The 24,421-nt window shown below is 41.2% G+C and overlaps 1 protein-coding gene across 4 annotated transcripts in view; it reads right to left on the reverse strand.

The window, feature by feature from the left end:
- ELAVL1 (ELAV like RNA binding protein 1) overlaps positions 1–24,421 on the reverse strand; it is a 110,543-nt gene that overhangs the window by 62,660 nt on the left and 23,462 nt on the right. For 2 of the 4 annotated variants that reach the window (XM_085637347.1, XM_085637346.1), the window contains exons 3-4: positions 15,693–15,876; positions 2,277–2,324 (exon numbers count right to left, since the gene is read on the reverse strand). In XM_085637347.1, coding sequence (XP_085493473.1) covers positions 2,277–2,324; positions 15,693–15,864 — 220 coding nt within the window. In that variant the 5' untranslated portion in view covers positions 15,865–15,876. The remainder of the gene's footprint in view (positions 1–2,276; positions 2,325–15,692; positions 15,877–24,421) is intronic. The other 2 variants (XM_085637349.1, XM_085637348.1) reach the window with 1 other exon arrangement.

Here is a 24,421-nt window from a genome sequence, read left to right on the forward strand (position 1 = left end):
AAATGCTAGCACTGTTTGGCCCTCAGCAGCCGCCAAGTGAACAGGTGTACAGGCCTCCAGAAGACATCTTTGCAGTCATGTTAAGTATAAAACTTTAGCATCAAAAGCCAGTTATTTGAGAGCAGCTGCTCATTTCCCCCCCCCAGTACCATAAATGCTGCCTTTGTGGTCCAATGAATAAACTTTAATGCAAAAGGATGCAACAGGATACAGGGGATAAAATAAAACTATATAAAGTGTGCTCTTTTGTCAAACCCTGGTTAAAATAACCATTTTGGTGCTTTCACAGATGAGTTGGGAGGAATGGGGAACAACCGTGCCTAAGTGGTGGCGATGTGATGGGTTAGGTAGCACATGCAGAAGAAAACACTTGCCCTTCCATTAAGTCCTCTAAGAAAAAGAAAAAAGTAGTTCCCTGATGTGAGCCATAGAAGCACAGCAGACATCTAATCAAAGGATGACTCAAATGCTACGCTCCAGGGAAGGGACCAACAAGGGGAAGGAAATCCACTGAATAAGAAGCACACAAATTAGATTGACAAGGCAACTAGTTTTAAGCTATGGCCTGACCTAACGCGCCAGTGCAAACATTGGTATTGTCCGCAACAGGTCTTTTCAAGCAGATGTAGCTAACAACCGTCTATAGCAGATACCTAAAAAGCAGAATATACATGGAGTCACAGTAAGTCTTGGTTCCTAGGTCCCACACCCTCCCCCATTGAAAAGAAACTGTCCTTCAAGCTGTTATTTCCCTTATTCCTAGATGATTTTTGAAGCAATAGATTTTGTTGAACTTTCAGCGCAAAAACCACATCGTTCTTTAAACACGATGCAAGAGAACTACTGGTGCCGCCGTTGCCTTAATGCAAATATATTAGTCTGTAAAAAAAAAAACAACAACAAAAAAAAAAACACGTGCTGACTATGCCGTTAAAAGCTTTGAATAATCAACTTTTTGCTCACGAAATGTTTGTTTTTTGTAACTTTCAGGTTTGGCTTAGTTTCCACCTTCTGGTTGTTTATGGTAGAAATTTTGGTGCATGATTGTGTCTTTAAGAATACAGTGCCAATGTATGTCACAACACATTTAAAAACCAATATTCACACCCCAGTTTTCTTGAGAGAAAAGTATTTTGTGTTGTGATGGTCGGTTCTACAGTAGTGGACAGGGTGCTCAGAATAAACCCACTGGTACAACCTGACTTGGATATAGCGGTCACTGTCAAATCGGCAAAAACAGTTTATTTCAAGCATTGAAAAGCAAAACAAGAGCAATTGGTTATTAAGCTTGATCATAGCTGTCCAGGTTCATGACAGTGTCTCACAAAATACAATCTACATGGGGACAGTGTGAGCGTATTTTTACACACATTTGGTGGACTGCGCACTCTGGGAAGAGTTTTTTACCCATCATAGAAATCAAGGTATTTGACACTGTACTGAAAAGTACATTTCTTGTGACATTTCCGGTCACAGTCCACCAGTCATATTCGAAACAGCGCTAGTTCATCCAGAGTGCAATGTCATGCACCGTGCAGTCATCTTGATGTGAAAACTGACTTTTCTATACCTCCAGTGTACATCGCTAAAGTAAATCGAAGGGCACTGAAGAAAGAAAGGAAAATAAAGTTTCCTCCGATGTGATGGAACCAAAACAACAAGGTTAGCCAAATCACAGGAGTTATAAATTGTAATTCCATACAACTTTATCAGTTTAACGGACTCAACTGTAGCAAGGTGAAATTTCTGCAAGTTTATGTAATTTGGTGTTTGGGCTTCATGAGTTTATCACCAAGTTGAGAACTCTCCCTTGTTATTTTGTGTCTATATACTTGCTGGAACTACTTTTCAGAGAGTTTGTGTAGATACACAAGAACATAGCTAACCCAGTGGCACAATTAGGTCATAGCGCAGTAACATTTATGAGGGACCTCTTCCTTTAATTTTGATTGAATCACTTTATCAGAAAAACTTTTCTAGTGGATAGTTTTAGTAACAATACTGGATATCAGATTATGCTATTTCCGGTTTGTCTTGTTTGATAGCATTATCTGCTGAGATTAAAACTGGCAGAAGTTCAAAATGGAAAACTATTACTGCACCACTGCCTGTTTTTAACATCTGGAGAGTCCCCACTCAAATTGAGGAAATGAGAGAATGTTTTTGGTCATCCTACCTAGTTGTGGGGAAGAAGGTGAAAGCCAGAGAAAAAAAACAATTTTGAGGAAGTTCTGATAGGGAGCAGACAGGTAACTTTTTTTTTTTTTACAACTTACCCGATCTTTCAACAGATGAAGGTGCAGATGTGAACGTACAATCTTCGACTGCAGTCATTTGAGAATGAGGAGACAAAAGGAGGGTGAAACTATGAAGGTGTATCCTACAGTTCTCAGGAAATTATGTGCACTTTTGGGTCATCAACCGAGGAACGAATCAGCGATCAATTTATGTTAAAGTAGACTTTGGATAATGTCCATGAACTACAGCTAAAAGATGACCCATCAACAAAGTTTTAACCACTGTATAGGGGAATAATTTGCCCATGTGCTTATAATCACAAATCATAGAGTAACAGACAACAAGGTAAACATAAAATCTGTTTAAATTAAAAACAAGGATCTAGAAAAGTAGAGATATTCAAAATCACACAAATCCCCATGCTTTCGTTGTGTGTTAGTTGGACAATGGGAAAATAGCAAAGAATGGGCACTTCTGGGCTAAATTTGTAATGCTTGCAGCAAAAAGTGAAAGGAGGTTTGTGAAAAGAACATATTGCACGTGGACAATGGTAACAAGCATTGGCATAGCCAATAGGTCTCGCCTTTGGGACCGTATAAGTGTTTAGCTATGCAACAGTTGCATAACTAAATACTTATAAAGGTCCCAAAAGCGAGACCTATTGGCTATGCAAAGCGCCCTGCGGCCCCGAAAGTGATCGCGACTCTCAAACATCAAAGCAGGCCGTGAAAGTAATCGCGGTAAAGCACGGTGCGCACGCCCGCGCACATGCACTGTTGCTCTATGCTGGCCTGGTAGCACTTTTTGGAGCCCTCTCAATAAGTCTCGCCAGACCAGCACATGCGCTGGGTCAGGCGAGACTTAAAAATGGGAATCATCCTAACAATTTCATTACAATTGAAATTAGGGAAGTAGAATTATGGATTAGAGTCTTGGTGAATTTTGTATGCAAGTTAGTTCCATGGCATTTTCAGCAAGACTCTTTGGTGTTTGCATGGGTATGCCCATAGAATAAATTGAAGCCTCCATTATTATGCAACAGAGGTGTACTCTATTCTTGTTGAGGGGGAGCCATGCCTGTAGAGCTGAAAAGCTTCTCCGATGCTGGCTTTATCGAGGCATGTGAAGGTACAGACCTTTGTCCCAGCGATGCAGATTGGTAACTCATCAGGAAAGATGTTTGTGTTTACCTACGTTCGCTCAACAAGTGTGTCATTGTTAACTGCTTCCCGCTCCTGAACATTTCTTAAATAATCTCTCTGTTGGCAGGTGCAAAGTTCTATCAAGCCTGTATTTAGCATCGACCTGCCATGAGTTTAATCAAAGGGTCTCATGGGATTTATAGCCACCTTTGGGGTAATGATTATATCCTTTTGACTCCCATTAGAAGTGTTGGTGTTTTAAATGGGTAATGGAAGGTTTTTAATTGATATGAGGTATTAAATATTACCAAGATGGGATTCAGGATTTATGGAATTACTGAATAACAGCATAATGAGAGATTCCCTGAAGGGAAAGAATAGACACTGAAAACATTAAAGTGAAAATTTGGCACCAAAGATATGGATTATTAAGGCCACTGAAGTACGACAAATGACATTAGACCAACAGAATAGCTGGTGACTTCTATTCGGGCAATGCCAACACAAAACAAAGTGGAGGTATTGCTATTCCTAGGAATTTTTCTTTTTTTATTAATGTATAGATCTGGCTAGTTTCCCCTCAATGGGGGCCACTGTATGCCAAATTCTTTGAAGTTGGATCTTAAGGTGGCAACAGGTTTTCAGAATGTTAAATAATCACTGCAACACTATCATTACATGGAACAAGTGAGGTTATGTAGTTTTACATCAGAAGAGGAATGGTGGTGACAAGACCATAATCTTGTGAATTTAGGAGACCTGGAAGAAGTTGGAAGTATTCCTCTCATCCAACATGAAGCTCAGATTGTATTTTTGGTGGTTTAAAAACTCCCTTTGTGGGGTGGAATTTTTAAAATGCACAGGTCAAAAATCTTAGCCATCATGAAATAAGGTTTATATGACAATTCTTCAAGAATAAGTAGATGGATCGTCGTCTAACAAATATAAATTTCGAAAAACAGTTTGTTCCAGGAATATATAATCAAACTAACGATGTTCGTCTTGGTTGGTGACAAAAGGTGTTCGATTATGACGGAGGTCTTCTACAAGTCATGCTGAATCTCTGATGGAGACCTATTTAGAGAAACATGGGAGAAAGAGCTAAAGAAGGACACCTTGCTGCAAAAGGTAAGTGATCAAACAGTATAGGTTGGGGATAAGAAGTGTACCCTTTAAATGGTAGGATACTGGATGGTCAATGAAAAATTGTCCGAGGCCGTTATTTATAGGAGAATGCACTTAATTCCTGGTATTTCTTTTGCGAGAGAAGGCTATTTAACGGACTATCAAAGGACACTATAGGTTGAGGTAAAAAGGATTTTAGAATGCTATTGGTAGCCTGTATTAGATTTCAAATCTCCTAAGAACCAGCGTTTCTTAGCAAAAAAAAAAATCTTTACCTGCAATGTCACTGAATGGGTGAGATAGTTGAATTTTTTTTAGCCATGTTGTAGAGCAGCACTGCTTTTAAAGAATTAAAAAAAATAAAAAGCAATAGAGCTCCAGCGTTGACCCAGTCCGTGTTTTTTTTTTTTTTAGGTCTTGGCTAGACAGCGCGACATTCTTTACATAGTGTCCTTCCACTGCTCCCATTTTAAAGCCACTCATTTGTGTTCTAGCACTCAATATGCTTGTGTTTATCAATGGCTTAAAAAATATTTAGAAAAATATGGACTAATGTCACATCTGCTGGATGGAGGTCATCTATTGTGACTATTAGGCTTAGTTCAGCGTGCTTCACAAAACTACACAAAAAACGTTAAGATATTGTATGCTGGACTGTCTGTACCATAAAGTAATCACTTGCTTCTCATCTACTGATGTGGTCAAATGCTAACATGGGAGAGTTTGTCAGCTGCCCCTTCAGGGGACGGGCCTTCATGTACAGGCTCAGCTTGGTGACTTCCTCCACCACTGTTTTGATCCAGCTTCGTGTTTTAGCCTCATAGAAAGATCGCAGGGTCAAGCTTGGATATTGCCCTTCTGTGGTGGCATTGTGTGAGGGCAGGTTGCACAGCACCTCTGCGCCTCACCTCAAACTTCAGTTGTGTGATAATCTGCCCCTGCGTGCCCTCGGGTGGTTCTGCACAACGTAGTTGTCGGTTATGACATTGCAGTCACTTATATAGACGACACCGAGGCACGCGGACGGCAGTTATTTTTCACTTGTCCTTGCCAGAAGCGCAGAGCAATGAAGTGAACTGACTTGTGTGGGTCACAACTAGGTCCCTGAAAAGGAAGGAACCCTAGCCCTATCAAATGAATCCACAGAGCGGGGAGGCAAGTGTGAGTCTGTAAGGAATCAGCAGCTAGATATTGTCTCTACTAGATAATGCGCTACCGAAGTTAAGTAACGTGTTCACATGATAGATTTCTAGCTGCAGATTCCTTACCTTTGAATAGATACCCAAGCCATACCATCCTGGTTGGTGGTGGTCTGTGGGCAGATTTTCTAAAGAAGAAGCGAACAGGAAAAATGCCAGTCCCTGTGGACACTACTGTCCAGGCACTAGTTCTTGGCATGTGTGTGCAGAGACGCCTACGTTGCTGCCCAGCAGATGTCCAGGACTCAGACAACACAAGCCAATGCGGTGGTCGCACCTTTTCCCCTGTTAGAATGGGCCAGTAAGTCCTGAGGAGACTGCTTCCTAGCCAGAACGTAGCAGATTTTAATGCAGATAACGACCCAGTGTGAAACTGATAGTTTCTGCACAGTCCTACTTTTTAGGTTGAGCATTCAAGACCTCTTGTATATACTTTAGTATATACATACATACACACACACACAAATACAAACTCACAAACACCTATACACACATGCATATGCATACACACGCACACACACACACACACATCTATACATACACACATATACACACACCTACATGCACACACACCTACATGCACCCATACATACACCTACACATACACACCTACATACATATAACACACATTACTACAAACACATATACACACACACATACACACACACATATACACACACACATACACACACACATATACATATATATATATATACACACACACACGTGTATGTACTCTGTGGGCTCTGGATATCAGCCCTAGGACTGGTCTGCTTCCGCTTAGGGACTTTTTCTGTTCAACTGCCCCTTTTTAACTTTCTTGATAGTAAACGACCAGCAGGGGTCAGTAAAATACCAGAATCACTTTAGCATTCTCTAGATTTCAGTCCATAGAAATGGTCTTCCACGAGCACCCGTAGACAATATTTTTTTCAAATCTTGTATTTTCAGTGATATGACCACTGATGGTCCTGATTTTATATCAAAAACAGCTTTGGACTATACCATTTCCTGCTGAAAGGCAATATTTCTCTCCATGTGTTCCAATATCTGGCGTGTCACAGTTGGTGCTTACTTTCCACCATGTTACAAAACAGTAGATGTTTCAGCACCCAGGCTAATGTGCTACATAGCTAAATACATATAAAGGTCCCAAAGGAGAGACCGATTGCATTGCCAATGCTCATTTTTTAAGCTCCCACGTAACCCACAAAGAGCTGATCATCCACCCAGAACACTACAGTGCGGTTAACATAGAACTAAAACTTTCTTTTTGGTTCCAGATGGCGGAGGCGCTCCTCTTCCTTACGAGGGATGCAGGAAAGCAAAAAAGGTGGGCAGCGTGATTGATTGACCCAGATGGAATTGAGTCACTTTTGGTAAGAAGCGAAGTACTACCTTATTTACAAAAGTCATCAAGTAGGGAGACCTGCATGATACAGCCTATAATTCACTCATCCTTCGGACTGATGTCACCACCAGAAAGGCTGCCTTGATGGTGAGCAGCAGGAGGGAACAATTATATAAAAGGTCTGAAAGAAGCACCCATAAGAAATGCGAGGATCAAATTAAGGTCCCACTGCAGCATGACAAAGGGCGTAGGTGGAAACATATGTACAAGCCTCTGGGCAGAAGTGGTATGGGCGGAAAGACGTACAGGGGGGCTGAGCTGCACTTGCGACAAAAAGTGTCGCCTAGGGATAGTCGCTTGGGAAACTCCAGCGAGCAAAACTGCTGACATTGCGTGATCTCTTCAATGACTAACCGATCTAACCAAGGCTCATCCCACTAATGAAAGAAACCTTGCGCTACCTCCGTCTGGAGCCGCCATTCGTGATCCTCTAGACATCGATGGCTGAGTTAGTCCGCCCTGGCCTTCAGAGAACCTGCCATGTGTTGAACCGCCAGAGTTATACCCTGGTGTTCCAGCCACGTCCAGAGATGCAGGGCCTCTTGGAAAAGGGTCCACGACACCACTCTGCCCCGCTTGTAGCAGTACCACGTGGTGGTGTTGTCCGTGACCACCTGTACTAACTTCCTCTCAACAGAGGGAAGAAATGCTTTTAATGCTAGTCGGATCGCCGGAAGCTCCAACAAATTGATGTGGCACAGGACTCCGCCAAGGACCAGTGCCCCCAGATTTCTACCTCTCCCAGATGGCCACCCCTTCCCAGAAATGATGCATCTGTCACTACTGTGAGATCTGGTTGGAAGAGGGGTCTGCCTCTGATCCAATCGTGGTTCGTCAACCACCACTGCAGATCTTTTGCACTTCCCACTGAGATCTGGACTACATCAGAGAGATTCTCCTGATGCTGAGCCCACTGGAACTTCAGGTCAAGCTGCAGAGTCTGCCATCTGGTGTGATTTACCAACAGGATGCAGAAAGCCAGGAGTCCCAGCAGCCTCAAAGTCACTCACCGAAATCCAGTATAGAGGCTGAAATACATTTGTTATAGCCTGAATATCCTGGACTCGCTGTTCGGGAGGATAAGCCCACTATGTCCAGAACAGCTCTGATGAAAGGGAGTGTCTGAAAAGGAGTCAGGTGTGACTTTGGCACGTTTAGAGAGAACCCCAGTGAATGTAAGAGGTTCACCATAGTTTGGAGGCAGGAGACAGCCTGGGGTGAAGGCACCTTCAACAGCTAGTCGTCGAGATAGGGGGAAGACTGACATCCCTAACCAGCGCAGATGAGCTGCAACTGCCACCATCACATTTGTGAACAGCAGAGGGGCACTGGTAATGCCAAAGGGGAGCACAGTGAATTGTAAATGCTTAGAGCCTACCTTACACCGCAGGTAACGCCTGTGGGCAGGCAGTATGGGGATATGGAAATATGTATCCTACAAGTCTAACACTACAGGGATGTATAATTTCTATAGCCCGACGCCCAGAATATATTGTTTAGGGTCGAGGGCAACAGGTTTTCATGTGTATTTTGTCCTTGGGACAAGTAGGCCCAACCCCCTGCAGCACAAACCCTTTGGCTGCCAGTTTGCAGTACCACATTATGGATAACGTAAGGCACTGTCTGTAGTTAAATTAACATTTTGCCCATGTTTTAATGCTGTTCAAACTTGTATTTATGCTTTATTAATTGAAACCCTTTATTATTAGGGTGAGCGCTCTAAGTAAATGTAACCTCCGACCACTACAGACAGTGGTTCTGGTATAATTGTGTACACACGTTTTCAAAGTTTAGCAATATGAGTCTTTGTATAATGCTCCCAGAATACTTGATTTGATGCAAATATTTGCAGAAGCTTGAAAGCAAGATTGATGATTCTTTGCTTTCAAAATAAAATGTTCATAAAAAATGAAAGCAGGAAAAAAATACATTTTGCTAAACTGCTGTAAAACTTCAGGTACCATTTCTTTGAAGCATCATTTAGTAACACTTTTGATGCATGCCAGCATTTCCCCCATGCCAGTATTTCCCCCAAAATATTCATAATGGAAAATCGGTGTAACCAGTTCCAATAAGGTTACGGGAAACAAACAGGCATTGGCAAAGCCAGCAGGTCTGAAATTGGTGGTCAGCTTTTTAGTTTTGTCAATGTGTGACTTGTTTTGGCACGTTTTTGTAAAACCATATTGGTGTGGGAGCTGCTGGGCCCTTGCCATTGTAACAAACATTGGCCAAAGCAAAAATAGTTAGTCTCAAAAAGCACACACTGCCACAGTAGTTATTGGCACTGAATAAAACTACTTGTGTGCCGATATCCTTGTGAAAGAGCAGAAGGCTGTCACTCAGTGAAGCCAGCCGATATATATGAGACAGGGAGAATTTTAATAAACACAAAAGGCTACGGTCAACACCAGACCAAATTAGGGGCCCAAATAAAGAAAGTCTCAAAAGTGCACCCATGGTATATGTCCTTGCATTAAGTGCAACTATACGTCTTTTGTGAATTCCCGAAAATTTACAAAAGTAGGACATTAAATAGTACTTTTAGAAAATATTTGTGAACTGCATTTTAGCATGAGCAAATCTGCATGTATAGATTTGCTCATGCAAAAATTTGAGTGTTTGCACATTCACTTTCCCTGAAAACCCTTAAAACATGCAAGTGAGTAGGTTTGCACAGACTCAAAAGAGCATTCTAACCCTGGAACTATTGCTTACCACTACCTTCAGCCCCAGTATGTAGATCTGCGAAAACAAGGCAACATAAGGGGATTGCAAGTATTCAAACACTACTATGGTATGAACAATGACATAATCAAATAATCTGTATCAGAGCTCTTATATAAGGAGATTGCTGCCATAATTTGTTGCCGCACTATATGGCACCAAAGGGGCAAGTGGATTTTGTTACAGGACAAGTAGATTTATGAAGCAACCTGCCCTATGGACAAGTAGATATTTTATTAAATTCCACACCCCTGCGCTACCAGCCAGACTCCTTGGTCTAGGGCAGACAAGACATGAACCAACGTGAGCATCTTGAATTTCTCCTTTTTGAGGAAGATAGAACTGTTCTGAGGTCTAGAAGAGGCCAAAGACCTTTGTTCTTTTAGGGTATTAGAAAGTAGCTGGATCAACCACTGCCTACTTCTGAAATCAGAACCTTTTCTACAGCTCCCTTAGCCGGGAGAGCTGCAACTTCCTCTTGGAGTAATGCTACATGATCCTACGCCAGCTATTCTTGAGTAGGCTGTAAAGGGGGAAGAAAAGAAAAAAAGGAAGAGAATAGCCTTCCTAAATGATCTGCAAGATCCATTTGTCCAATGCTATGGACCTTCAGCAGAGGAGATGGTATCGAATTCTCCATCCGACTGGAGTAACATGGCCGTGCAGAACCAAACTAGGATTGCTTGGAGGCGGCAGCTGTGTGCGTGGCAGACTACATCTGGCTACCATCCCAAGGTCGGAATGAACTGCGTCCACGTCCTTGCACAACTTAGGGAGTCTGTGCAGGACAGTGGCTGGGATATGGCTGACGGTTGAAAAACCCTTCGATTTCCACAAAAGGGGCGAAAGCTAGACTGACTATGAGGTGTAACCAAAAGGCCCCAGGACTCTTTGAAACTCCCCAAAGCAGAGTCCGATTTCTCACCAAAAAGACTAATCCAGTCAAAGGGCATGTCCATGAGGTTAGCCTGGACATCACCCAAGAAGCCAGATGTTCTCAGCCAGGCTTGGCACAGTAACACCAGCGTTGACAAAACCGCTCTGTCCAGAGAGTCAGTCCTGTCTAAGCCACACCTAATGGCAAATTTTCACCAACAGTAATTCCAGGCTGGTAGAAGAAAATATCTTCCCAAGTGCATCCAGCCTCTTGGATTCCCTATCTGGAGGAGCGGAAGGGAATGCTCCATGGGACGTGGAAGCCTGAACCACTAAGCTCACGAGTGGGGTTGTAGGTTGAGGATCCTTGGATCGCACGGTGCTGGGCGATGGCGGCGTGCAACTGTCCTGTTCACAGGAGCCCCTGTGCTAGACTTGGACCACGTGCCTAGAAAGACATCGGTTAGTGGTTCATTAAAAAGCCATATGGGTTAGGACATGGAAGCCACGGGCTGAAACGTCTCGGTCAGAAGATTAATCCTGACCTGCACAGATGGTAGCTCCAGGCCAAAGACCTCTGCTGCCCTCCTCACAACCAAGGAGTGTCCCCCTCCTCCGTAGCCACACTGGGTGAAGAGAGCATACCAGTATCTGGAGATTTCTCAAGTCCACTAGCTTCCCCAAGATCCTCATACCAGTCCAACTGTTCGATAGGAACATCTAGTTGTCGTTCTAAAGGGTCCATAGACCCCTCCCAATTCTCACTCATGCCTGAAACATCCAAAAAAAGCAGGCAACGATGTAGAACCTCTGAGCTCAGCCAGCACCGGAATTACTGTCGAGCGACGTCAATCTGAGTCATCGGGTATTAGGATGGGGCTGGCGCCGGAGGCATCGACCTCCGGTCCAACAACGGGGAAGGTTACGTTGGCACGACCAGCGTTGACCCGGCTACGGAATCTGATCCACGAGACCCCAACGGTGCAGTGGCCGGAGCAGATTGCTAGTGGCGACTCCTCCGAGCCGGCATGACCCATTGGCACACCAGAGGGGTTAGCATGCTCAAATACACGGCACATGGCCTCATGAATTTCCTTAACTTGAGCAGGGGTTGAACCAGCTTCTGGTAACAGAGAGGCGTGGAGTAGAACCTGCCACCCCAGAATCATGCCTAGAGCATCTACGCTCCTTATCTGTCTCATTGACGGACGAGATACAATGAAAAGTTTGAGTCCATTTGGGCTTCTTTTTTTGTGCTTCTTCCCAGAGTGTCCCAAGGACCTCCAGTAAGAAAAGGACTTGGGGCTCCTGGAGCGGTCCCACAACCTTCTCTTCCTTGAACTGGATCGCCGAGTCGCCGCTTTAAACAGTGCTGACTGTCGGGCCACAAGTCACTCCCACAAAGCCTTTGGAGCCATGGCCCGGCAGACCGAGCACAACATCGTGTTGTGGTGTCACTCGAAGCACCACAAGCAGACGAGGTGGGGGTCGGTTACTGACAGGGCATGGTGAAATCTGCCACATGGTTAGAACCCTGTACGTCTAGATGAAATCCTTCACACAAGAAAAAAAAAAAAAAACGACAGAATGTCGAAAAACTGACCGGGGTAGCTCATCTTCAGAGGTACAAAAGGGGGTGGTGATGGACGGAGCATCAGAACCAATCAAACACTCACACCCAGTCAACAGATCTGGGTTTGATCCATCACCGTTCTTCAGATCAACGCTTAACTGGCGTGGAAAGAACGGACGGCCGCATGCCTCTGTGGTACCTGTGTAGGTGACCGCAACGTTATAAAAGACAAACGCCGCCATCATGCAGAGCCGAAATGAGCCACTCGACGGGTCTGTATCCTGGCCAGCAGATAAAGTCAATGGCAGACAAAATCTAAAAAGGATTCAGAAAAATGTATGTGTCAACGTGAAGGTCACTTTTTTTTTTGTTTTAGAATCTTAAAAACTATTGAGCATCCAATCATCTAGGAAAAAAACAAATATGAAAATGATCCCTGGTTAAAAAAAAAAAAAAAAAAAAAACACAAAACACAAGAGGCACGTGCTAAACCACAAAAGGTGGTGTGCAATTATGGATTGTTTGAAAAGGAGTGTTGAGTCTTCCAGCACAACACCGTGTGTGCACAGCTAGAAAGAAGAATCACGCATCCTTTGCAGAGAGAAAGCCATTGTGGATAAACCACAAAAACAGGTGCCATAGGTAGAACAAACTATAAATGCTATAGTACATGCATGGAATTAACTTAAATGTAAGCAAAGTTGATCCATTGGTGTAGCGAGGCAGAGCAATGAAAGAAGTGTGGTTGGCCAGAATTCCCATCTAATAGGAGTAATATGTCCATATCCTACTGGCTAAGTAATGCAAATAAGCATGTAGGGCCTCATATTGGTGCTGCTCAGACTGCACACCGACAGGCGATCAATCCCAGAGGTCGGAGACAACAGTCCGGTGGAGGTGGGAGTGCTGGGGCGGCAGTCAATCATGTTCCTGAATTGCACCACCATCGGGATTACGATATGCCTTTGACAGCATTTTAATGTCGGGAAGAACACCATGAAAGGATGTCAGAGAATTTTGGTCCCCTAACAGGGGCCCCCGTCCACCTTAGGCCACTGTAAAGTAGCCCTGGGAGTACATGTAGTGCCTCCACTCACCTCCATGCACTGTTTGCCATGCATGACATGGTGCATGGCACACAGTGCATGGAGGTGCTCTATACCACTGCGGCCCTTTTCCTTGGCCGTAGCACAAGACGCCGTGGTATTGAGCACTTTCCGACTGCTAGCACAGCGGTCATATCATAATGCGGCGGTCTGCCGATGCATGCTTACCAGGCGGTCTCCTGACTGCGGCAACAGCGAGCGGCGGTCCGACCACCACCATTGTAATCGGCCCCTTAGTTACCAATTGCCTTAACTTCCAACCGCACTGAAATACTAAGCATAGTGGCAGTGTCCCCGCTTCGTGCTTATCCTTCGACAAGGGCATCTAGGTTTAACTGGCCAGAGCTTTAATAAATCAGCTCCTAATTATTATAACTGGAGATTAAGTAGCAACAATTACCAAAGAGGGTTCTCATGACACCTAAGGAGGGATTTGGTGTTTCCTCAATCTCACATTAGATGGCACAGGTATCTTGCACAAAGAAAAACAAAAAAAAGCACCCTCAATTAACAGAATACAAATTACATCATAACAAAATAAACAATTGCATATGCAAAACTAAAGTCAAACACAATGCAAATATAAGAGGGGACTTCATTGGAAACTCAACTGACACTGCTCTGCAAAGGACGTAGGTCATATACAGCATAGGGACTCTGAACCAAGAACTTTAAATCTGCTGAAGATCCTTTCATAAACCTACTCAAAAAGGTAAGGATCTAGGAGTAATTCCCAATACCTCTGCAATATATCATAGGCCAACATTTAGATAGTCCTTAAATGTGTGACCGGTTGAAGGGCTTCAAATCTGAAAATCCCAAAAGGTGGTGAAAACTACAGATGCTAGCACTAAGTCATACAAAAATTACTATAAAATTACTAGGCTATGGAATGGAATTATAAGGGTTGCCGGCACACTCTCCTCAATGGGTCACTGTAGTACAGCAGATACCAGTATGTGGGACTTGAGACAGTGAACAGCCTCTAAAGTACAGTGCCCATAAAATGTGAACAGCACAGAGGCACTACATATCGACATCACATTTCTCATTCCCACTTTAGGGATGAATGACACTCTGCTGCAATTTCAGTGTTAATCTATCAAATTTAAGGCCCTAGACACATTTCTAGATGATTTAACAGAGGTCAATACTATGTTTTTTGTGAGAGAGCATTTTGTTTCCCCAAAGGGCTTGCATTCTACAGAGGGCTATCAAATTTTAATGAGAATATTCTTTATACTTTGTTCTTTACTATTCTGTTCCAAGTATGGAGCGCACAGGCGTTTTAAGGCAATTACCATTGTGCCTATAAGAACTCACTAAATTCAGCATGATCAAATTGCTATAATTCAGAATTTGCACTATTTATTGAAGCCTGAGGATGCAGAACCGTATCCAATAAAAAACTGTAATGGAGCAGTACAAAAATAATTTTTTGACCCAGGATACCAGAAGCAATATGCTTTTGAAAATGGATAAATGATCTGTTAGAGGCACATTCATATTTAAGAGATTACGCATTTGCCAATGCCAGTACTGAAATCACTCCTAGGACATGGTTATCTGACTCTTGTACCTCAAAATTAGATTGCAACCTCAAATGAAAGAGGTTAATCCATTCATTAGCTAAATAAAATAAAGGGAACCATCAGCTGTTAATACATCAGATACAAGCTGATCAACTAGTTAGCTATCATAGGTTTTATGATCAGTGGAAGTTAAAGGGAGAGATCCTTTCTGGAAAAAAGATCCATTGAAGCTTTGCCAATCAGCCCAGATAAAACATGAATATCGAATACCACATTAGGGATTTCTGGCACATGTGAAAATAATAAGGGAAATATCAATGTTTATTTTCTCACAAATTGGCAAATTAGCAGAATGGGCCATGCACACGAGATAAGTGCCAGGTCATGCCCACATGCACAACTCCCAGTTGTTTAAACAGTTTTCATTATGGTGATGAGAATAAGAGACTTATAAGTAAACTTTCAATGTGTTAAGTCTCAAAGGAGAGAACCTATTCAAATACCATGACAAAACTCAATTGATGGCCGTCTCATGGTAGACTTACACATGCTAGCTATTCCTTTGGCTAATTTTTCTTTATACTATTTGAGAAGCGGCAGCTGCTAACAGTTTGGAAAGCATGTCCCTGTCTACTACCTTATACTCAGGCTTTCTAGTTCGAGTTATGTAAACTAAACTGGTATTGGGAGAGCGGCCTGTAGTACCCCACGAGCCTAACACGCTATATAAATCCGATAAATAAAATAAATAAAATAAAAATACCTGCAACTTTGTCCCGTATAAGCTTTGCAGATTCAACTTCACCAATACTGCTAAAGAGACTACGCAATTCATCCTGAGTCATATTCTGAGGGAGGTAGTTAACAATCAGATTTGTTCTACTCATATCATCCATGCAATCTTCAGCCATGTGATCCTCATAACCGTTAGACATTTTATAATGTACCTGAAAAGATAAAGGTCTCCATTAAGGTTCATTTAATAATGTATGCCAAGAATAAACACTGTTTCCCAAGTCATATGAAGATACAGCCTCGTAATCCAACCGCAATCAGTAATAACAATGCCTTCGGTAACCGGTTACATTTTTCAATTTTTGCAAAAGACAGTTTTACATATTTTATTGCTACTATCGCTCATTTTGTTAATAGACAGGTATTTTAGAAAAATAAGCATCTCAGTGCTCTTAATACTGCACTATGGGGTGTGTAGGAAAAAAAAAAATTGGAAATGAGGGACTAAATCTTCTGCACTCAATTCGAAGGTGACTGATACTTCTTACTAGAAGTCGCACTGATTTCCAAGCAACTATCATACAATCCAAATAACTTGAGAATGGCAAAATCAAATTTCATAGAATTGATTGCTACAGATAAACCCGTAATGCATGTAATTTTAATGCAGAAACAATACCTAAACAGTTTAGAACTAGCTTCTGAGATGTACCGTTGACATATTTTATAATGTGCTTTTCCAATTCATTATAGTACAAAAGAAAACTGATTAAATCAGCTTAAGAATGGGATTTTTAACTGAAAAACACTAGTGCTTTTATGCAGAAAGGTAAGGCATATGAATATCACAATTTAACCAAAATCTCAGACCGCTTTTATAGCGGACACAAGGATGGTGATGATACTGAGAAACCAAAAAGTGAATGTAGGGGTTCTACACGACACTGGAGTACTCAACACATTTTCTACTAATAACATTTGCGGCAAACTTCATTCAGGACAGAGTAAAGTATAATAAAAAGCCAAACACTAAAATGGAACGTTTGACCAAACTTGGGAACTGGCAATCAGAACACCAAGCACTTAAAGGAGGATGCAAGCTATGAACTTAACAGCAATTCTTCAGAAAGTGTCAGTCCATTTTGACATATTAGACCACGGCATTTGATAAGCCATTAAAAAGGTGACCGTGTCCAGTCTTATTACGGTGAGTCCGAGATGGTGCAGATTTCTCTGTAGATCTGCATAAACGCAGTCTCTCAATACTCCCCCATCCCTATAATTGTTCAAAGTGTAGTTGAATAATTTGTTGATGACCGGTGAATCAATAGAGTTACTGTTTTTTGTCAAGTGGGTGGATTGGGGTGGGCTGGAAGTAGAGTTTCGAAGACAGTTTTTGCTAGACTCGAAGGTCCTGTTTTTTATTTCTAAGATAATACATCAAGGCAGGTTCAGCCTGAATACCTGCAACAAAAGAGTTTATGCTGGTAGGCCTGCATCCCTTATTTAACCTTTTGTCGCACAACCAATCGAATTACGATGGTTTCAAGATTAGTATTTCCATGGCAGTGAGTGATCATCAATGCTCAATGATGCTGGAGGTCCAGGCTCAACTGACTAGATATATTGTCATGCCTTCCAGATTGCAAGTTTAAGAATCAACCGCTTCACTACAGCTTGGTTATTTTTAGGTTCACATTTGAATTGTTGCGTTTCTATCTTTGTAGGGGATTCTAAGAAGATCATCAGCTACCCAATTGAAATTCAGAGTTATACAGCTAGAGTGGTGGAAAAATTCAGACAGAGACCAAAGCAGTTAGATTATACTGGAAATCCACTGATGATTGTACATTGGCCACCAGGTGTTAGCACCATCTCAGGAAAATACCACCTCAGGTCAAAGGCAAGCTACATCTTCGGAATATGAGGGACTCCACTGTAGGGTATGAACATGTTCATGTGGCAGCAGTTGGGTGATGTCGCTAATTTCAGTGATGTATCCACGTTTTAGGTTATTAAAAGTACGTTATCACACCTCATTTAGTTCCTTGCCTCAGTCATTTCAGATTGCAGTTCCTGATCAATACCATCCCATGTTCACCACTGTATAAAATTAGTCAACCTGAAGTACTTTGAAAAAATTTGCAGTGTCGTACTGCATTGAAATTCATCAGCTCAATGAAGAGATTACAATAATCACCACTGTAACACGCTGGATATTAAAATACAGTTGACATAACAATTTAGCCACTAACTTGCCACCCTAAGAATCTGCTCTATAAATGTACACTTATGAAACATCACTAAGAAAAGTGCCTGGTCAAACATCAGGGTGTAGAGTCAAACTTCAACCTTAAGATGATATAGTTCAATAACCACATGGTATATTCACTACCTCACACAAATAAAAAATATCATAGGCAATGAAAATAAGGAATTCTATCCAAAATGAATCTAAGACCCTTCTAGCACCACTAGTATGTAATTAAGTGAAAGGCAGCATTTCCACACTAATTACAAAAAGCCATTAAGGTCGAAGGGTTAAGAAAAGACATCTTGGGAACATTCTAAAAAGCTTCTAAGTGAAGGCATTCCGCCCATTGCTTACCATTGGCTATGTGGGATGTAACTAAGGCTCCCCGTTTTCAGTTTTTACGGACTTTTACTGATAAATACTGACAGAAAACAGTGTTTTCTGTCTGCATTTATTTTTAAAAGTGTATAAATACAGAAAATTGGCCTTCTTTTAAGTCTGTGCCGTCTTTCATAAATTATAGGCCAAATGCTGAGGAGATGGACAGCATGGGAAATAAAAAAAAAACAAGATGCAATTTCATTAAACAATGCCATTTGTCAACATACATTTGTGGTATAATGCTGATATTTACCAGTGGATGTTTTGTTGTATGATATTTGGCAGCTGAAATAGCTAAAGCAGACAGACATCAAAAGTATGAGTGTGCGTCTATCAGTTAAATAAATATGGAAATGTACAGTTTTACAACTTCATTTATCCGCAAAACAATAAATATGGATAAATACAGATGGAAATGCTAAAAAACATACCATAAAACGGGAGCCCTAGTTGTAACTCACATTTGCTAGATTTCTATTTGCTGGCCAGCCTGTCTTTGTACCTCCATGCAGCTTAGCTTTTATCTTTGCTCATTGTATTCTTTCCCGACTTGTCATTTCTGTAAACAGGCCTCTAAAATTTTTTCCTATCTTGTCACATTTGCTGTGTATTCAAAGACAAGCAAAAACTGGCTGTCTTTCTAGGAAGCTTGGCGTTTACTTTTCTTTCGCCGACTAAAAAGTGAGAGGACTTGTGACAATCATGCTGGATACTGGAGGAGGGAAAGGGAAGTTTTTTTTGTAGCACAGAAAAACATTTAAATGTCTAAATTTACTGTGCAAATATTTAAGAATAGATCAGAATGAAAGCACTTTTTTTTGTAATTCTGCAAGTCTGTGGAAACATTTTAATACAATCAGAATAAATCAATACACTAGGTGATGCCACTTTCACATATTTGTGTGCCGAATAGTTTCACCAGTAAAACTGCACATGCAAATGTAGTCGTAATTCCAACAGAAAATATGTCTAACGGCAGTGCACTAGCATACAGTGCATCATTCACTTTATGCCACTCCACGACACTACTTCACTCAATACCGCTCCTCTCCACCCCCCCCCAACCTCCCGACACTAACTGAGCTAGGATGAACAGCAGCTGTGCTAGTTTACAACATGGCTAAAACACATTTGCACAGCCAGTAGCTCTTTCATGGAGGAGACCTACTGCCTTTGACAAAGCTTGTTTTAAGAAGTCAATTATGCATTGTCAGCCAACAATCATTTCATATATAGAAGAGCATACATACCATCATTTATAATGGAAGATTCAATAACAAACAAAATGCTATCACAACGTACCACTATCGGCTTTATCAATGTATCACAATATTGAGATAGCTATATTCAGTAATGTTACGCAACACTGTATCAAACTGGTTTTCCAGCTCATCAAGAGTACACACTGGTTCTGGTGATGTATTCTAATCACAGATTCCTCATGTTTAGAATCTCTCTAGGTCAGTGGTTCCCAAACTAGGGTCTGTGACACATTCCTAGGGGGTCCCCAGGCAGCAGTTTTAAAAGCACTGCAAAGTTCCTTGAATAATCAGCAGTTTTTGGGTAGCAATAAAAGTGTCAAGATAACTCCGGTGATTAATGTACCTGCTGTAGAGAGATGGAGGTTTTGTCCAGTGGCAGCTTTGACTAATCTTAGGAAGCGCTGGTGGTTAATATGCCTGATACAAAGAATGTCTACCATGCATTAAAAAAAAAAAAAAAAAAAAGTATTTTGTTTTGTGCATAGCTCAGTGGGTTCCTGCCTTTGCCACAGAGATTCTTTTGTTATTGTGCCGTTCACAAGTTTCAATCGTAGTCTAGCACAGTGAGCTATGAACTGCCATCAAAGAGCTGCATGCAAACTGCACAGTACAATTTAGTAAGTTATGCTTTTTCCCAGCCTTTCATTATCCCGATGCTGCTAAAAAGGTTTGTTTGGGTAGAAATAAATCCTTATTAAAGTCAATGCTAATCTCTATGTTATATTCTGAATCCTGAGTTTCTGCTTCTACAGACCAAGTACTCTTACCTACCAGTATGGATGACATGTGAATCCTACACCTTGTAGTCCTCTTTGCCTTATGTAACATTTTCTATTCACTGATTTATACACATATGATTCATGGTCTCTCTTTGTGTGTGATGTAAAGTGCTATTACACCCTACAGTGGTATGACAGGTGCTGTAAAATAAAATATATGTGACAGTGGGGCTATGGAGAGATGAGAGGTACTGTTGGAGGGTAGTAGTGAGGGAATCATTGAAGATTGTAAATCATTGAAGTGACAAAAGATTGTTGTATCCTGGTGCATAGTAAGGTCATTGTTTACTATGCTTTAAAAGCCAATACAATTTAATATACAATGACAAATGTGTTGTAAAACGCACCATTTCCAACCAAATTTTTTTGGGGGACAGCTCCCCAAAGCCCCCTTTGTAGTGGTCAGGCTCACTCGCTGCACTTGTGCACTGTACAGGGACTGGTCTGACAACATTTGCCAGCGCAGCTTTAGGTTTCTAGCCCAGCCTAGGCAGTAGCAGGAGCCTCGGGCGGCGAAATAAAACCAAACAATGAAAAGTTAGTCGCAAGATACAGCACCAACCTTCCCATTAGGATTTTTCAATTTTTGCAAATATTTCTAATATAAAAATCTAAAATCTTTAGTAATTCAAGACAGTCTTTGTTTGATGTGCACACGTGTGTGGTTTTTTTCTTCGAATTACAGTTTTAATGTTTGAGATTTAAATCATACAAATTGGTTGGGGGTCCCCGGATTCCAGTAGGTACTCAATGGGGGTCCTCAGGAGTGAAAAGTTTGGGAACCACTGCTCTAGGTGTCAGACTGGATCAGGAGAACCTTTCGAGCAGTGTTGCCACATGGTACCTCATCACACATCAAAATGAAGCACATAACACGTAGTGTACTCTCTCAAGTTTGAGAATGCATTTCTATCTGTTCTGAAGGTAGATTGGCATTTTTAGCATTTACTCACTTTAAGTGAAGCTAACCGTAGCTGGTTTTACACTTTTTTTTACGCAATGTGATGATAGAAAATTAAACTGTGAATCTATTGGTGCATAAAGATCCTTTTACTTCTATTTATGTTGACTGAAAAACTGAAATAATTTAAGATACCGATGAGATGCACAATGGTTCCGAAGAAAAACAGTCCTACTGGACCAGTGTTGTACAGCATACAGGGTAGGTGTTGGTCTTCGAATATAAAAAAGTCTAAAAAAATAAGGGTCCTTTAGCTATTGTGTTGTCTTTTCACACATGAATACCCAGATCATGAATCGGAGTAAAAGTTTGATTTGTTCACCATTTCGTCCATCATTTGTTTGTGAGGCACTATTCACACAAAGCCACATTGTGATCAAAATATTTTCGCCACCTTCTTCTAGGGTTAATGATACAAACTAAATAATGTCATTAAGGAATTAATGAATCAATGGATTTGAAAGATGGTAACAAGACAGTGCATATATGCTTGTTTAAATAATTTGCTTTTCTGCCAATCATAACCTTCTTTCAAAAAAAAGGCATGGAAGAAAAGAGAAAGGATTTGAGCACCAGAAACAGAAATAAAAAAAGTACAAACAGTTCTGGAATCCATATGGCTACGATGAAGGTTTGGTCCTAATCGGAGATCAACGAGAAATGTTAAGTGTGGGAAATGTAAAACTTTTTTGTATTAAGTTCTTCTCTTAGGTCAACCGACGCAAGAACTTAAATGGGGATTAGAATTGACTGTATCCCGGGACACACACACCATTCCTCTCTCAATTTAAAGCATACTTTATGCTATCTCAATGTGCAAGAGACATTAAATCATATCGCTTCCATTCTAAGAATGCTATAGTGAGTGCCCGTCAGGCCCACATTCCCTTCTCCACCAGCCGTATCACATGAAAAGCAGTAAGGAACAGGGCCATTCATCCCACTGTTTCTGGCACCCCCTACCCCCCAAAAACAAAATACGGAATTTCTGACAGTCAATATTCAACAGAAATCGAAATACTGCCAGGCAGAAAATGAAAAGAATGTTCTAGTTCGTGAGAGAATGTGGAGAAAGTCATTAAGTAGACATCAAGAATCTTTAATGCCAGAGTCCATTTATCAATATATCTATCCACTCTGACTACAACACAAGAAAGGGCCCAAGACCTATTTCTAAGTAACACCCGTTACTAAATTCTAAACAAGTTACTGATCAGGAGCTTCCCAACTTCCACCACCCAATTTGATACGAAACAAGGTTCCCACCTGTCCCCTCATTGGCACACACAAACATTAATCATTTAGACTACAGCCTAGTGGACAGTACTTCCATGTTTGTAAGCTTAGATAGACACATACAAGCATAGAAAGATAAGCCAATACTGTATGGATAAATTATTAAGTACTGGTTGCCTGCTGCCAATTTTCCCAATTGTGTTATATTCACATACGTTTATACTGGCTAAGATTTAGACTTATGACACCAACCTGACCACACCTTTGGCTGTGACAGGACAGTAGAACCCTGAAAATAACATGATTAATGAAAAAAAAAATTGATTGTAGCAGGACTTATGGGATGTAATAGATTTACATACTTCTCAGATCTGTAGAGAATCCAATGGTTATACCATACCACCTTATTTGCAATTTGTTCTAATATATCTTTAACCAAGATGAATGACCATAAAATAGCAAGCATGTCACAGTGACTGCTGCCACGCCTTTGGGGGGTTGGGGGGGATGGGCGGTGACAGCACTCATTTTCCCTGCCAGTGTCCGCAATGTGATAAATGACTGGCGGCGGGAAAATGCCCCAAAAAAATGCACCCCCACAATCTGGGTGAAAAAGTTCCCTAGACGTTCGGCGATTTTATTTTATTTGCAGCTAAGAGACCTTTACACAGCTGGCAGGGATCTAAATAAAGCGGATGCTACTGGCTACACCAATCTGATGGACCGCCTGACAGGGCCTAAATGACTCAGTCCAAATATCAAAATGATGCATATTCTTTCGACCAATCATCAAAAGGTGATGAAAGGAATGCTTGCAAACTGTCTAAGCAATCTCGCAATTGCTTTGGTTAGCATTTGAACCCATCGTTTTTCAAATGTATTATTCCAGACTACTGCCTGCGTTCATGAGTAGTTCAGAATAATATAGACCAACAGTCCATCTCAAATTGGCACCTGAGACGACCTTCCAAAGAGGAGCACTATCAACCTCAGACCAGTTTCCGATTTATTAGCCGATGTCAGCAAGTTACAGCGCCACAGTAAGCAAGACACCCACACGCCTGGGAATTACCACACGTCTTTGTGTCGCAAGCACGTATGTGCACAGTGCTCTCTGGTTACACTTACATTCAGTGTAAACCGTGCTGATACTATTGTTTTTCTCTACTTGTTCTAATATACACAATGACTCACATTCTTCAACTTTGGAGTCTCCCTTGTCCCCTTCTATTTGCAACTATATGTTCATATCTATATAATAGCCTAATTTGAATATTACCCGTTGAGACATTGATCATGTTACATACAGTTGTAAATGGGGTCACTGATCGTTGAGTAAGGTGCAGAAAAGGAGCTACATTACTGATGACAGTCACTGAGTGAAGTTTGTTTTCAATTTTTTATGAATTTTTTTTACAGATACCATCTAATCATTTGGAGAAAGTACATAGTGGCGCTACCATTGGGATAGACACATCAGAAACCTAGCACAGTACGAGTTAGCATTTTATACCTGCAACTCTCCATAGTTTACTACTATAGCATATTGTAGACACTAATGAAAATCCTATATAAGCGCATGTTTATGGACCATTTAATGGTTTTAAATGCTATTCAGGAAGACTATTTGGAAAAGTGACAAAAGTGTGGATATTTCCCTATGAAATGACTTGTGTTGGGTAACAAAAAGTTATTTTTAGGGACTTTTATGTAGCACAAACGTATCCTGAGGGTATCAAAGCTGTGCAATTTAAAAAAGTGTTCATTTGTACACAAGTATTTACAGAAACTGTTTGGTGTTTCAGTAATACTTTTATATACATTTGTAAAGTTCACTGTCCATTATCCTTTACTAGTTCGATTGCGGATTGGGTTTATGAATTT

The sequence above is a fragment of the Triturus cristatus genome, chromosome 12, assembly GCF_964204655.1.
Source record: "Triturus cristatus chromosome 12, aTriCri1.1, whole genome shotgun sequence".
NCBI classification, from domain to species: Eukaryota; Metazoa; Chordata; class Amphibia; order Caudata; family Salamandridae; genus Triturus; species Triturus cristatus.